Consider the following 15,984-nt stretch of genomic DNA (forward strand, 5'->3'; position numbering starts at 1 on the left):
CCGTGGGGCGCGTGGTGTTTCGGGACAAAGACGCTATAATGGGAAGGGTCGATGTTGTCAAAGACTATATGGTCATTCGCTGTTTGGATTGAATATTTTACGCGGGATTGATCAGGACGGCTAATTTACCTTCGATAGTTTCTCATCAATCTCCATTAGAATTTCCGACAAACGTCATCTTCGGACGCACCCTTGCCCCTTGGACACGCAATATCAAAACTCTTCTTCTTCCGCGCGCAAATCGTTTGGATCCGTGAACCAGAGAGAGAGAGAGAGGCTCGACCCAAACAAACGAACTCTCTCTCTCTCTCTCTCTCTCTCTCTCTGAGCTGTGTTATGTCACTCGTGAGATAATCCTGAAATAACGACGCTCCCGTATTGTGCGCGGACCACGCGAGCTCAGCCCCTTAAAGATGTACAAGCCGTCCCCGCTATACGTCCTCTTTGAAATGAAAATTGCGAGTTTCGGCGAGAGAAGCGCCTTTTTTCCTTCCAAGTAGCTCGAATTTCATTTATGCAGACAGTGCAAAGATAATCCACGCCTGACGACCACGACACGTGTATTAATTGTTTCCGCAGAATCCTCGTCGTCGGACGTACGCTTTTAGCATTTGGCGTCCCTTCAAAACAGACCGTGCCATTCAAATGAAAATCAATATAAACCCGTAGAAAGCTAGCGCTACTGGTTTTTTTCTTGTTGTTTTTTTTTAATTCTAGGGACTGGTTGGGACTAGTTCCTCGACTATACGTACAACAGAAGAAGCAAGTCCACAAACGTTTGTTTGCCGCTTCCGTAACTGCCTATCCTCTCTCTCTCTCTCTGCTTGGAGAACCAATCGAATTAATCCGAAGAGAGCGCGAAACTCGAAGATCCTTGCGAAGAATGTGGTTTGCCGCGATGAGCGTGAAAAATAAAGTGGGAAAGCCGGTGAAAATTATAGCGATGGTGGAGAAATGCTTGGGCGTGTGGACTGGCGATATCAGGCCTGGGAAAGAATGCAGATCCGTTGAAAAGTACTGCGCGAGGGTTATAATTACAGGAAAATGCAAATAGTTCGAACGGAATGACCAAGTGGTAAAGCAGTAATTACGAGCGAGAGTGGCCATCGCTGTTCACTCGGTTGCCTCTGCTGCGGCAGTATCGCGCGCTCTGTGCTGCTTCCTTCTGCAATTGCTCATACGCGGAATCGAGCGAGCGAGCGAACGGCTTCGTTAACAAGCGTTATCCTTTTCCTTGCTCGCTCGTCGCGTTTCCCCCCGCCGCACTGCAAAACTCGCGGCAAATGGAATATCGCGCGTAGCAGCAGAAGGGCTTGTTTTCGTTCGCCTTCCTGCTAAATTCGAACGATACACACTTATATCCCCGTGCGGTAAACAATACGCGCGTATCGGTCTAGACGAAAAGAAAACAAACTGCCGTTAGCACATTTATCGTCCCAGCGTTATTACACGTATTTCAAAGAGACCTTCGTCGCTGCCACTCTTGTTTACAAAATCCAATTCTCCCGGTACGACGGTTGGGACGAAGCAATGTTTTTCGAATGGAAGGATAAATAACGACCGGATCCAGCAAGCAAACTAATTTTAAAAGAGAGCTATCGCAGATTTCGAGGAATTTTCCGGCGGAAATGAGCAAGTTTGGATAACCTTACCATGGTCGTGGAGACGAACCGAGACTCGCCGTTGTATCTTGCTGGCTCACATCTTCGTCGGGTCCCGGTACGCTTAAATTCGCACAGTCACCAGCGATATTGTCCGATTCCGTTGCACATCGCTGCGAACACATTAACGCGACGAACTTTTGTCAGGAGAGTTGGAAAAAAAATCCGGCGAGCGTTGTGCCTATCGTTCGGAATGTTTGGCGGTAAAGGTATAGTGCTGCTCTCACGTGCCGGCCGAATCGCCATCTTGTCTTGCCACCATGCCGATATAATCCCCACCACTCTCTCCGGGCTTCTCCCCCTCCGCACTCCGCCACCCAATGTGTATCACATGCTCGTCCTTCTCTCCTCGGATATTTGCCTCGCAACATTCGACGCGAGAGTGAAATTGCTCCATCTTAGAGTCAGGGTGTGTCATTCCAACAGGCAGCGACGACGACCACTCATTAGACAGGGTCATTAGTGGAGAAAAGAATATTGGGTGGGCGCCTATGCAATATACATATAGATATGTATGCTAGTAATGGCTGACACTTGGAATGACTCAGGTTCGTGCAACTTGAATGAATCACATTTGATCCGTACTGTTGTTTGAGCGTTGGCTTCCAATAAGAGGACGTCATGAATGAAGAAGAAGAAGAAGAAGCAGCGATGATGAATAATGATGGAAAAGAATTTTCTGCCGTTTCCCGAGGAGACCTCCGTTATTTCCGAGGGGTGACCTTGGTATCCTGGAAGGAGCGCGTCCTTGGCTAGGCGCAGAGGTCAGCGGCTCTCGCAGGAAACTCTCACTGTCGCCGGCGCGTCAGTCGTTTCACCTTGACGAATGCGTCGACCGATCGATCGGACGTCGACTCGACGGGCTCGTCGCGTACCAGTATCGTACGTCGTATATCGAATCTCTGCCGTGTCGAGAAAAGCCCGCGTTTCCATCGACAAACTTCACTTTATCATCCTTCGCACCAATTTTCGTAAGCTCGTTCGAGCTGCGGTATCCTCAGGGTACTCTTCTTCTTCTTCTTCTTCTTCTTCTCAAAATTCCACGTATCGTACGGATGATTACACAGAGAGCTGCGTTGTTGTTGTTGTTGTTCTCGCGGAGAGTGGAGAAAAGAATGAGCGTGGCTCGGAAATAGAATTTTCGGGTGTGTCGAGTCACGGGTAAACGGTGACTCTAAAATAGGCGTCATCGGTAGATCGTTTCAGTGTTTCAAAGCGACGTTATCCGTCTTATCGGTTGTATTACGTAAGCTACACCATGTCGCCCACGTCGTATTTCGTAGAAGGGGCTTCATATTTGCGTGTGCGCTTACACTGTTCTTGAGAGTGACGGAGCGAGAGAGGAGGTGTGTGTGTGTGTGTGGGGGGGGGGGGGAGGAGGAGGAGATGAGTGGGGGAGAGAAACGTTAAGACAGCGAATGCGTCCACGCGAGGAACGAAGAAAATGAAAAAAGAAACATGTGCGAAAGGATCGTGGTGTAGAAAAGGTAAAAAATGGTCGAGGGAATTCGTGTGACGTGGTTCGTCTAAAAGTTCTCCTCCTCGTGACGAGATGAACGCCGGCCGCGGTGAAATTGTACGGCGGGCGCCTTTAAGCCCCGTTCATGCGAGCACGACTTACTGCGCAGATTCCGAGTCACGCGGTCGCTCTCGCACATCTCGGACCTCCGTTTCCCACTTAAAACTCACCAATTCCTGCCGTTCCGGCTCGACCATTCCACATCCAACCCCCCCTCTCGCATTTTGTACACTATATTGTCTATATCGCTCGAAATTTCCTCCCAGTTGTCGCGAGTCAGCTCTGAGCACGCCTTAACTACTTTATTTTCAACTGCGAGCTTATTTCTGTTTCCTCTGCTTCTTTTTCATTCTCACTTCCCCTCTCTCTCTCTCTCTCCTTTCAGCGTTTGCTTTCAGACTACTAAAAGCGCCAACATTATTTCCACTCATTCAGCGCTCTCTCGCTGTCATGCGTGCCTTCGCGAGAAACCCCCTTCCTCTCTCTCTCTCTCTCTCCCTTCCCCCTCCCCTCGCTTACCCACGCTCTACTACGGAATTTCATCCTTGTCGTTTGATTCCTCCGCGTGAGTGAACTCGTCGCAATAACCAACCCACGGCGATCGTTCCACAGGCATTTTACACTTTTCGCCAGAGTCACCGTTTCTCCTCGCGCGTTTAACATTAAAATCAGCCATGACTTATATCACCACACACACACACATTCGCCCCAGTGTATATATATAAGCAGGATCTCGTCACTCCGCGAGCCATTGTCGGGCCAAAGGTGCGATCGAAGGAATCAGCGATCGTCGAACTTCCAGACGTCATAGAAATGGAGGAATTTTCTCGGACGAGCATCGATTGCGCAACATTGGCAGCGAGACTTTGCGAGTCGTTCCTTGTGGCGAGAAGGCGGTCCGCCGACGACGGCGTGCTTTTGACGATTCATGCTGTTTCGCGGCAGTTGAAAATGGTTCGTCGATCTCGATCCGAAATTCAGCCCGCGCTATTTGCTACGCGTTAACTCGCGTGCGCCTCGCTTCTGCGCACACGAGACGCAGTTTGCCTAAAGGAGAGCAATGGTGGGGGAGAGAGCAGGGAGTCTGCTGCACACTTACTCTCCCTCCGCCTCTCTCAACATACTGGGTGGCCCGCGTACGCACGGCACACTTAAAATGGCTGCAGTCTAGCCGTCTTTTTTTCCTCCTCCTACCAATTGTTGCCGAGCCTTTTTACCACTTTCTTTCCTCGAGAACCTCCCGACGCGAAAGAAGCAGCCAGCGATCGCGTTCGAACTTTCAATGTCGATCGATCTATCACGAGGGTTGTTGCTTCACTGCCACGATATATCTAGCACCGAGTACATTTGCCGCGACACGGCACGTCCCTCTGTCTGACGCGCGCGCGATTCGGATGACACTTTGTCGTCGAAACGCGTATACGTATCTATGAACGGAAGAAACACGCGCGAAGATTCGCATGAAACTGCGCGCACGCCGCGAACACCGTGCATGTCATGAGTGCCGTCGAGTAGAGTCGGTAGAGTGAAGAGATGCGACGCAAGAGCGTGCTTGGGGCGCCTCCCGGCGGTGATCGCCGGAACTGCCAGGGTAAATAGCGTTTCGCCGTGTGGAGCGACGAGTGGAGCAGTGGAGAGAGAGGGGCGGAGAGCGAGAGAGCGCGAACGGCAGACTGGCAGACCGTCGTCGTCGTCATCGTCGTCGGCAGAAGCAAGTAAAACGGAAGGGGGGAGGGGGGAAAGGTGTGGTGCGGTAGGTACGTGGGGAACGCGGCCAGAGAAACGTCGGACCGTGTGTGTGTGTGTGTGTGTGTGTGTGCGCGCGCGCGCGCGCCAAGTACGAGGGGATAACAAGGGCGGGAGAGGTAGGGAGCGTGCTCGAGGGACAAGGCTACGGGGGGAGGGGAGGGGAAGCTATCTGAAGAGTGCGTCGGGCCAAGTGCGCAAGTGTCGTCACATCCGGTATTCGAGGTGGCGCTGCTGCCGCCACCGCTATGCGAGCGAGAGAGCGTCAACGACAAACCCGTGCGCGTATCTACGTCTCTCCGTGTATTGCGCGCTACTACGCGTCTCCTACCTACCTACCTACCACTCTCTCACGATTCCCACAACGATATACTCTTGCGAAAAATTATGCGCCACGATCGGTGACGATATCACGTGAGATAACTCGAGCGATCCGTCTAATTGTACGATACTTGATCGATAATGTCGAGTAACGTAGTGGCGTTAATGAGTGTGCGAGCTCGCCTCAACTTGTTTTCTTCATTCACAACGAGCACGAGCGGAGGAGAGTTATCGGTAAGCCGGGACATGGCCAAGTAAAGTAAAGCGCGCTTATCGCTTTATCCACTATTCGAGCTTCGATTTTTCTCCTCTTATCTCTCGCACGCTACCCATAAATTGAATCCTTCTCACCGATAATCGAGAGATTCGCCCAGTCCAATCGCGGTACTCGCAAAAACTTAATGGACTAGGCCGTCGATCCCATGCCTTCGGTCGCCCAAGGCTGACGCTTCTCCGTATAATAGTGTATAAAATACTAGTGTGTGTATCTATATGGTATATTATAGAGGCGCGCGTACTGACATAAAACTGACTGTAGAGGTAGACTCGTATGCATCGTCGAGCAGCGCAATGGTAGCACGTAGCGAAGCACGTGGGTAGGAAAGACCGAGCGTGAAACTGTTGAAAGAAGAATGCGATTCCTCTCCCGAGAACTTTGCCCTTTTTTTTCTCTCCAAGGCGAAACGACACTCGCAACTATGCACGACCATTCCTAATGATAAACGCGATAGTATATGCATATATGCGAAAATACGTTAGCAATTGGATAATTTTCACGATTACCGTATATACGTATGGTAAGACGATCGGGACTCTGGCAATGGCAAATTTTTCCTATCGGCGTGTTCCCGGCTTTCCGATTGTTTTGCCGTCTCTGCGTTGGGATACTCGGGCGAGGAGGGGGGATGACGTAGGAGAGAAGAGTTTTCTGGGAGTCGCGGAGAGACGCGCTTCCCTCGCATTCCTCGCAATCTGCGCCAGCGTTGCTCGTCCAAAGGACCAAAGGAGTCGAGAGGAGGGACGCGCGCGCGCGGAGGAGCAACGGTCTATTACACGATATATAGAAAAGCTATAATAGAGAAGATGCAGTACTACTCACGCGTCCTTTTCCGGGACGAAGAGAGCAGCGTATACCGACACGTACGTAACCAATTAGACGTGCTTGCAGGTTTCAGCCAATGGCACGGCACGTCCGTGAGAACGATGACTCCCGCGGCGGACCGACCGAAAGCTCTCTCTCTCTCTCTCTCTCTCTCTCTCACGCGCTTGTCCGACTCCACGGATGGACGCGGTTCAACGGACAAAAAATCCTACGATTCTACACTACAGCCTCGCACTTTTTTCCCTCGATATCACACCTGTTCGAGCAACGATCGGCCAGGGGGGAAAATGTGCAGGGGCACGCATTGTGCGGCTCTCGCGAAGCGTCCATGTAATTCACGTGTGCGAGACGTAGCACATACGCGTAATAAGCGTTGGGCGTTGGTGACGTATAGCGATCTGGACAATTGCACGTAAATGCAGCACGCTCGACGCGTGACGTTGGCATATTATTCGCCGCAGTTACGTTGCATTTGGAAAAGAGCGATATTTAGCGCGCTCCAATCTTTGGAATATAGGAGGAAGGAGCGCGGCGTGACGTCGACGTAGCAATAATGCTCTGCCTTCGCGTCACACTATATATATATATATACATAGTCACTCGTTTAAGAAAAGCAGAGACGCGAGCACCGCTGCGTAAACGGAAAATCACCCATTTCCCAATGTTTTTTAAACGTTGCTTATACGCTCCAACCGAATTGCTTATCTCGCAAAAGTATAGCTCATCCGACGTTTCGCTATAGTTTATCTATGTAAGTGTAGAAATAATAAGGAAGATAAAGGAAAAAAGAATGCAAAGCGCAATGGTCGAATTACTTACACGAGTAATTTTCATTGTACATCACGTGCAGCGTGCGTCGTTGTGTCGGTAGGAGTTTTCGAATGTGGCTGCGAGTGTCGCAGATAAGCTCTCGCGCATCACCAAGTTATTATTTTGCGAGGTTTCTCCGTATAGCGGTACGTTGTACACAAGAGTATAGGCAGTAGTTGGTATCGTTTCGAGACTGACCTCGCTTGGAAAGAGAAGATAGATAGTCGTTGTTGTCACATGGTCGATGACGTCGCGGGCGAACGTTTTCATTCTCGCGACGGCGACGGCAGCGGCGGCGGACTCTTCTCATCGGAGCGCGCTCGTTTTCTTCGGAACCTTTGAACCGTTTCGCCGCGAGCGCTTTTTCCTCGCCGCTAGTGCATCCTACTTTTTATTTCCACGCGCGATACGAGTGCGCGTGGCACAATGGTCAATGACGTTTGGCGATAAAACGCGCTGACGCGCGTAAGCCTGATAAACCTTCGCTGCAAACGGCAACGCATCGCAAACTTTCCTAGTTGCTTTCCTGCTTCTATCCCATCATCTATATACCTCCTCCCTCCGAACCAACAACTGCGTGCTAATATCAACCACGCTCTTCGACGCTGTATATGTAAACGTTGCGGGCACAACTTGCTCCAATTTTCGACTCCACTCTCTCCTTTTAACGATACTTCGTATTCTACATATATATATGGTTGATCACGCGTCACACGGCGCCTCGAAGTTTCGTCCAGAGACCGATAACGTCGCACAATGCCTCGTCGTGGTGTCCACCGTAAGGAACCCCCCCCCCCCCCCCTCCCCCCGTTCTCCCACGGACGAGCCTCCAAAAACCTTCTTTCTACTTTCGGTTGTAACCAATTGCCACGTTTCTTCTTGTATAAACAAAAGAGCATCAAATTCCCCCCCCCCCCCCTCCTCCCATAACCTTATATATATTCGAAATGTATCTCTTTATCGAACCAAAATCAAAATTTCAATCATTCCAAAAACATCTGCATGGTAGATAAGTATATATATAGAGAGAAACTGCTTTCCGGCAGCTGCCAATTTTAAGCTATAACTATATGTGATAGTTGTGGAATATTAGGTTTTTCAAGCGATAACTATGTAAGGAACAACGTATAGGATTAGCATTTTGGTGTTAGGGTAGAGGGGGGAGAGTGGGGCTAATAAATCCCAATTAGGGAGAAATATATTCCACTCGAATATACTTGAGCTCCTTCCGTTTAATTTAGGCAGCGAGATTCCTGTAAAATAGCAATATCGCAGCATTTTAAAGAAGTTTTCTTCTCAAGAGTACATGAGTGAGAGATAGTGTGCTTTTTTTTCTGGAATTTCTCTTATCTCGAGACAATAAATCTCGTTTCTCTGTTTTTCTCTAACGGTTATTTCGTTCGTGACGAAGTCATTTAAACAGTGGCAATCTGGATTTCGTCGCGTCTCTCGTTTCCTCGGGCAGCATTCCTCAAGTTCGTAGGTCGAGCTTCGGGCTGCTCTGTCGAAAACCTGACAACCTGACGATTGCGTGTCATCGGGTCATTGCCTGCAGGAATTTTTATGGTCGTTTCTCTATCTCTCTGTATATATGGGAGAGGATGAGACTGTCCGGGGCGCGATGGAAAACTTTCCGTAATTTTTCATTTAATTGCAAATATTTCATAGTGTTCGATCGATGAAACACTATCGTCGTATAACTATGCGGGTGAGCTTATTGTATATTTATTGTAGAAGACGAAGATTGGAAAGTGGAAAGCTCGGCTGACGATATATATATATATATATATAGATATAGGGGTGGAAGGGGAAGGGAAGAGAATAAGCCTACGTGGCACAAGTTTCGCGTAAACACGCTTTGAGATTGCTTCTCGGCTAACGCTATCGAGGGAATTATCAATTAGAATTAATTAGCAATTAAGTCAGAGCCGACGGACCAACTTGCCGCGAATTACCTCGTCGACGTAGCAAAGAGGAGTCGAGTAAAGTCGACGGCATGGATCAAGCAGGGGGTGAGAGAAGGTGAGGGATAGCTATATAGTCTGCTGAGAAAATGGGGGCGGGGATGATTACCGTTGCGTTGCAGTTTCTCATTCCAGTGACTCTCAAGCTCTTCGGGATCACCACGAATACTTGGCAGAATAATATTTTCCATTTGTCATTCACCGAGTCCACTTGTCGAACGACCTTGCTCACCCTGCCCCACCCCCTTCTCTTTCCAGCAAATTTACAAATTCGCTCAGTACACTGTTTCACATTTATGCAACCAGAAATATGATTTTTTTTGCATAATACAGGGTGTCCAGGGCATAATAAAAGTATCGATAAATCTTTAGCTCAACCCTCGTTAGAAATGTTATCAGGAGTCGAAGGTCCTAATTCAAAGTTTACTTATACTGATAGAACGGTTCGGTCACTTTGTTCCATTAATTAGATAGACATTGTATAAGGACAAATTGTCACTAATATAATAAAAGCCTTTAATTAAGCGGTAGATTTAAAAATTCTGTGAAAATTGCTTCTTAAAATTCTCTCTCATCCTATCTAGATTTTTCCGGATGGCATTCTTGCACCGAACGCTCTATATAAAAAGCCCGATTGTTCCTAGTTACCACCAATTCGCTCAATCCACGTGCACAATTGATTGGAAAACGCATGTACAGGTTCCCTTATAAGTAGCATTACAAGTCTATCATGGATACCGCGTCATGACTAGAATTTTATCTGATTATGGAAAAGCTCGACGTGTGTCTTCCATTGTTATTGTCGCTTAAATTAGTCACCTCGCGAATAACACTCAAAGTTCCGATTATCAATACCAACGATACTCAATATTGCGTATTTACTACGGAATAATAAAAGATATTCCAAGAATGGGACAATAAAATTCGCCATTGATGAGACACGTTTACTATTTGCCAAGTCATGTTTGGCTCGATATTTCGGGGAAAGGCTATGAGTCTCTGTCTCTTTCGAACGAATCGAGTTGTTGACAATCCGAGTCAGCGTAGGCTACACAAGGAGACTGTGTGTAACGAGCGTTTTCGAGAGGAGAATTAGAATGCGAGCGCGGAAAGTGTGATTCAGAGATTTATAGGCATCATCAGTATCGTCGAAGCAGAAGCAGTAGAAGAAGAAGAAGAAGGATGATGACTGTAGTCTGATGAGGATTCTTTCTGGAAACGAGTGAGCGAGGAACTCTCGTGTCCACACACACCGAGTGACGGATAGCGGGCAGTGGGGAGGGGGTGGAGGAGGAGGGGGGGGGGGGGGGGCACCGTGAATCAGTAGTAGCGGACGCTCGATTCGTTCGTTGGCTAGTTGTTGCCGCGGACGGCGTAGCCTCGTGGATTCAGTTGCCGATGTGGTAGAATCCTTATCTCGCGGCAATAAACTTCTTTTCCACTCGTAATCTGAACTTCATCGTTGCTGCTGTATCTGCTCCTCCGGCGGCGCGCCGCTGCAGCAGAGACGAGGTTGACGTCTCCCGGAGAGAAAATTAGCCCCGACACACCGCGACGCGACCGCCTCTGCCTGTCGACGAACCATCAGTCGCACGATACGGCGCTCCGCTACGATATGCCACAGTTTCCGTTCATTCATCGAGCACGGCGCACGAATCGACTCGCTTTCCCAACTGCGATCTCACCGTGATACGCCTCATCGCCGATTCAACGCAGGAAACCGTTTCGTTGGATAGACCACCCCACACCACCTCCTACCGATCGAGCAACAATACCATCCGACCACGGACTCCTCTCTACCAAAAGGCTCGTCCTTTTTTATCAACCTGTCAATTATTCAAAATAAACACCGAAGAGGAAGAGAAGAGCACGCGCTATCGACCCCCTCGTTATCGTAGAAAAATACGTAATACACACTCGGTAAATGCGCCTGTAGCACCTAACATCCGTTTGATAGAAAAGATACGACGACAATGCGCGAGGGAAAGAGGAAGAATAATCTCGTAGATTGTGTGGAACGTCATAAGAAAGTATAGATAATTTATTTCGCGTTAATGAAAGACTTCCGAGTTGTAGCTTACCGGATGATTGACCGCTGAATGATTTTCATGACGAAATATTCCAGTTTGTTTAGGCAATTATCAGGAACAAAGAGAGCGAGAATTTACAAGTCGTGACTGATCAGCCAGAGACGATTCTGGAGCGAGCAGCAGCAGGTCTGGTTTGCGCTGTGGCACGAGAGAAGAAAGAGGGCTGACTTAGAGAGAGAGAAAGAGAGAGTAGGCGAGGAAGAAGGAGAAGAAGAGAGGAGACGTCGAGGAGAAAGAAGAAAAGACGATGTGCTGCTGTGGGGTACACTGGGGTTATTGCGGGGAGAGAGAGAGAGAGGGGGGGGGGGGGGGAGGAGGGGACGGGCGGGCCGAGCCGGGCCAGGCCAGGCCAAGCCGTATGGAGGACGTACACGACGACTGAGCGGAAAGAGAGAGAGAGTATTTTTAGCGGTTACACATTGTTGTTGACTGCCTCTGACGACATTGAACCGCGACGTGTGAATGCGTGTACAGTAACGCTCAGCACTGTAGCCTACGCATAGAATCACTCTTTCTCACGCATTCGTTCTTTTCACTACCAATAATCATGTACATACCGCGTCTTCTTGGATCAAACTCTCTCTCTCTCTCTCTCTCTCTAGATATATATAAATATAGTAAAGCATGCATTCTTTGATTCTTCCATATAATTGTCAATACATTTTTTCTTCTATACTCCAGCCTCTCCTTAATTCGTCGCTTCTTCATATTTTTTCTTCCGCCAAGGAGCACGCGTAATATCGAAAAATTATTACGATTTGCAAGCTCGAATCGTATACACGCTGTATCTGCTGCGCATTGACCGTTCTTATTCGTGACTGCGGCGCTGACCCTACACAGGCACGGTTCACGGTTCACGGCACAGCGATTGGGTCGCAACTGTTTCCTCAGATAACGAATTCATTCACAACGAGTTGCGATGATTCAGACGCGTTTGCTGCTTTCTGGCCACGCGTACTTTACTCGATGAACGAGCAGACAACGGCCTTACAGCAGCAACCACAGCTCGATGATCAGCGGAAAGCCATTTTGCGATATCGATTTATTTATCCTGCGTTAACTGTATTTAAACGCCTGGATAATGTACAGACTCTTCCCTTGATTCGATCATTGAAAACACCGCTACTGCGTTCGTCTTGCGTTACTCCCAACCGGAAACTCGCGAGATATGCCCAATCTCGTTTTTTCTTATCCAACGCTTTTTTTTTACGTCCGGGATGATTGGTCGCGTGTAATTAAATACGGGCGAAACCTTGGATACGTAAGATTTCAACGAATATAATCTTTTACGTAACGAATGGAGAATTGAATTTATTCCAGCGTTTAAGGGTGGAACGTCAGATTTTGAGAAGCACGGAGCTTAACCAATCCGTTTGAATGACGCGAAATACCCACGCGTGTGTAGCGTCGGAGAGTCGTATACGCCCTGAAATTGTAACATAATTCGCCATTCAGCAGAAATTGCTAAACCGTAAAACTATAATCTTTAATAAAACAAAAACAACGCAAAGTCATAGTCACCGTGTCTCTTCCACTCTCTTCTCACTGGATTCATGGTAGATAATGGAACGTTTGCGTTTCGCTATAAAACCTTATTTAGGAAAGTTTTCATTACTAGTATGATAGCAGCGTGCGGCTCAAGTTAGCCGCGATTTGCCGCAGCGTGTAACATGAACTTAACGCGCCACTCGGTATATGACGCAACTATTAAATTTAATAATAAAGGCTTTTACTGCCAATATCAAGAACGGAAATGTATTATTATTCTTCTTAGCATATAACATAATGCAACCATAAAAACCAGATATTCTAATTAAAATTTGTTAAAGATATATTTCATATAGGGAGAAATGTCTCTAACTCCTTTGTACCATTCTTGACATACCGGAAATTAAAAAAAAAACTAATTTACTCAACCTTTTAGGAAATTTAATGTTGGATACAAAGATACGCACACAAAGTGTAAAATGTTATTTTATTTAACTAGGAGGACAATTTATACTCACACGTAAACTTATTGGAAACTCATGCCTCGTTACTTTTAAAAACTAAAAATTTTTTAATAAAGTAGCACTATATACAGTTTTTTTGGCAAATTGAATTCTAAATCCAGTGGTACCAATTTCTTCGTGGATCGCGGATTCTGAATGATGTTTCGTATTACTTAAAAATCTTAGCAGAAAGCTGAAAAGTATAATTTCATTGATGAATTTTTGGTTACTCTGTTAATAAAAAACATTATAACTATGTAAAGAGTTTAATTGTCTATTAGGTTGTATTACTTGGAAATATTAATAAAAATTCATGGTTTCTCAAAATTTCCAACTTAGAGTTTCAAGTGACGTACCATATTAGAGCGACAGTCTTCTCGACTAAAAAAACAACACATTTTGCAATTCGCATTTCCTAACCATTTGCATATCATTAAATTTTACATTAAACAATTCTACAACGATTATTGATTTAACAAAATTAAAAACTCGTCCGTTCGTAAAAAATGGCCCGAACAAATCACATACATACAAACAGAATCATATATTAAACCTTTCATGGACAGGACAAGATCCTGAATTTGTTGAATTCTACAAAAATTGGAATCGTCATATTCCATCGACCATTATGGATTGTTCGATTTGAACCTCGAATCCGTATTCGAAAACTCCAAAAACTCTTCACTAATAAATTTCATAAAAATCTGATTAACCAGGAAGAAATCAAATGGGATTGACGCAAAAATGCGTCAATGCCCAAGAGAGGGTTAACTAATTCAAATGAATCTCAATTATGCTATTTACTTTTCAAGGTTGAATGATGTTATGCTAACAAGAATAGTACATACCAGTTCTTTGATATTGGAAGTAAAAGCGTTTATTGTTAAATTTTAACAGGTGCGCAGTATACTGGGTGGCGCGTTAAGCTCGTATGTTTAGACGCCGCTGAAACTCGCGACTCGAAATTCATCGCTGACTTCAGCCTCGCGATACTGCTCCGTAGAGAAACGCTTTAATGACTGTAGCTATTCATACATTGCTCGAAGCGGCACGATCCTCGCTCATGAATGATCTCACATGGAAAAAGTTAGACTTACCTGTATAAAGAGAGAAAAACACACTGTTGAGAAATCTTACATAATAAGTATAAGGTGGTGATGGAGGTCTTGCTCGGCTCTGCAAAATTTCGCAAGCGAGAGAAGAGAGGGGGGGGGGGGGAGAATGAATATATTTAGCACGATTTCATTTTCAAGGTTCGCAAAGTTTTCTCCTGCTTTATATATATACAAAGTCCGCGGTGCGTCTGATTATTGGTAATCTGCTATTTATAAGCATTTTTAGCGAGAGACAGTCGTATTTGCGGAAGGTCAATTTTCGGAGAAGAAGAGGGGGAGTGTTTGGCACTGTTGCGGCGTATAGAGAGCGTGGCAGGGTCTTGCGGAGGACAATGATCTCGAGCGAGGCGGCAGTGTCGGGTAGGCGCAGCGAGCGGCGATTTCGTCGATCTTATAAAATCGGAAAAGGGAGGAAGAGAGGAGAGGGGGAGACGGGGGGGGGGGGGAGCATGCTGTAAGAAAAAGACGTGTGTTTTTGGACGGAGTAGAAGGAAGAGGAGAAAGCCGCCAGCTGGAACCTGGATTGATCTCGTCGGGAGTATCCTATGTGTATACCTGAAAAGGCCCGCATCTGCCACCTTCTGCTGCTGTCTGCCGGCTTGCTTGCCTGCCTGCCTGCCTGCCTGCCCGTGCCTGCTCGTCTTTTCTCTCTATATACCTCCGCAAGATCCCTCGTGTACCCTGACGCACCACTCAATAATAATGATCGCTCGAGCATCGTCGTCGCGACGATCCTCCCAATATTACTGTCATTACGAGATTAATAATCGAGCCTCGTCGACCAACGACTCCCTCGAGAACTAATTCGAATTTCCTTTTTTCTCGTCGCCCTAGTGGACTGCACCAACAGGTGGGAGCTTCCGACGCCTCGCCTCGCCTCGCCCCGTCGCTATTTAGCTCAGAACCACCTCGTTAACCGTCCAGATGATGCAGCGCGTTCAAAGAAGAATAATTAGCTCCCGAGAATATATAAGGATATAATCAAAAGATTCCACAGCGACACTTTCTTACCTGCACAGAGACTTATCGCTCCCGGAAAAGGACGTTTATGCTGCTAATTAAGAATCAATTAGAAAAATTTAAGAGGAATATCTTGGAAGCTTGATGACGAGCGAACGAACGATAGTAGATAATTTGGCAAAAAATATTTGATTAGCGAAGATTGTGCAAGAGCTTGATTAAGGGAGCCCTGGAGAAAGTCTGGAAAGCCAAATAACAAGCGGGTTATTATGCGCGATGGGTCGAACGATAAAAAGTAGTACTACCAGTGGGAAGTTTTGGGAAACTGTATGAGATGTTGACGATGACGCGAAGGTGTCTTAAGGTGCGGGGGGGGGGTTGGTGGTAGGAAGCTTTCCAAAACTGCACTTTTAGTTATATATAGGAGTTGGAAGGTGGCTATATACATATATAAAACTGTGGATAAATTTAAGAGGTACGGGAGGGAGCAAGGAGCAGGAACAATCGTGACGAGGAGCAGGCAGGACGTGAGAGGGAGGGAGGGAAAAAAAGGGAACCGAAGGTGGCGATCGAGGGGATGAGGGAAAAGAGCGGAGAGAAAGAGGGTGGGGGTGGGGGAGGAGGGGCTAAAAGAAGCAGGAGGTTTAAGCAGGGGGCAGCAGGTGATGCGCCAGGTGGAGGGCGACGGCGCGTGCGCCGTATGCC

The 15,984-nt window shown here is 47.1% G+C and overlaps 1 protein-coding gene across 4 annotated transcripts in view; it reads right to left on the reverse strand.

Annotated features, from left to right (window-relative positions):
• Positions 1-7,385, reverse strand: part of LOC136786224 (serine/threonine-protein phosphatase 4 regulatory subunit 1-like) — a 71,183-nt gene extending 63,798 nt beyond the window's left edge. Inside the window, exon 1 of one of the 4 annotated variants that reach the window (XM_066747825.1) lies at positions 7,169-7,385. In XM_066747825.1, the coding sequence (XP_066603922.1) occupies positions 7,169-7,183 (15 nt within the window). In that variant the 5' untranslated portion in view covers positions 7,184-7,385. Of the gene's footprint in view, positions 1-1,652; positions 4,918-7,168 lie in introns of those variants that run through there. The other 3 variants (XM_066747823.1, XM_066747827.1, XM_066747828.1) reach the window with 3 other exon arrangements.
• Between the last annotated feature and the right edge of the window lie 8,599 nt (positions 7,386-15,984).

The sequence above is a fragment of the Prorops nasuta genome, unplaced genomic scaffold (assembly GCF_024137725.1).
Source record: "Prorops nasuta isolate Cenicafe-Biocafe unplaced genomic scaffold, Cenicafe_Pnas_1.2 PNAS00003, whole genome shotgun sequence".
Taxonomy (NCBI): domain Eukaryota; kingdom Metazoa; phylum Arthropoda; class Insecta; order Hymenoptera; family Bethylidae; genus Prorops; species Prorops nasuta.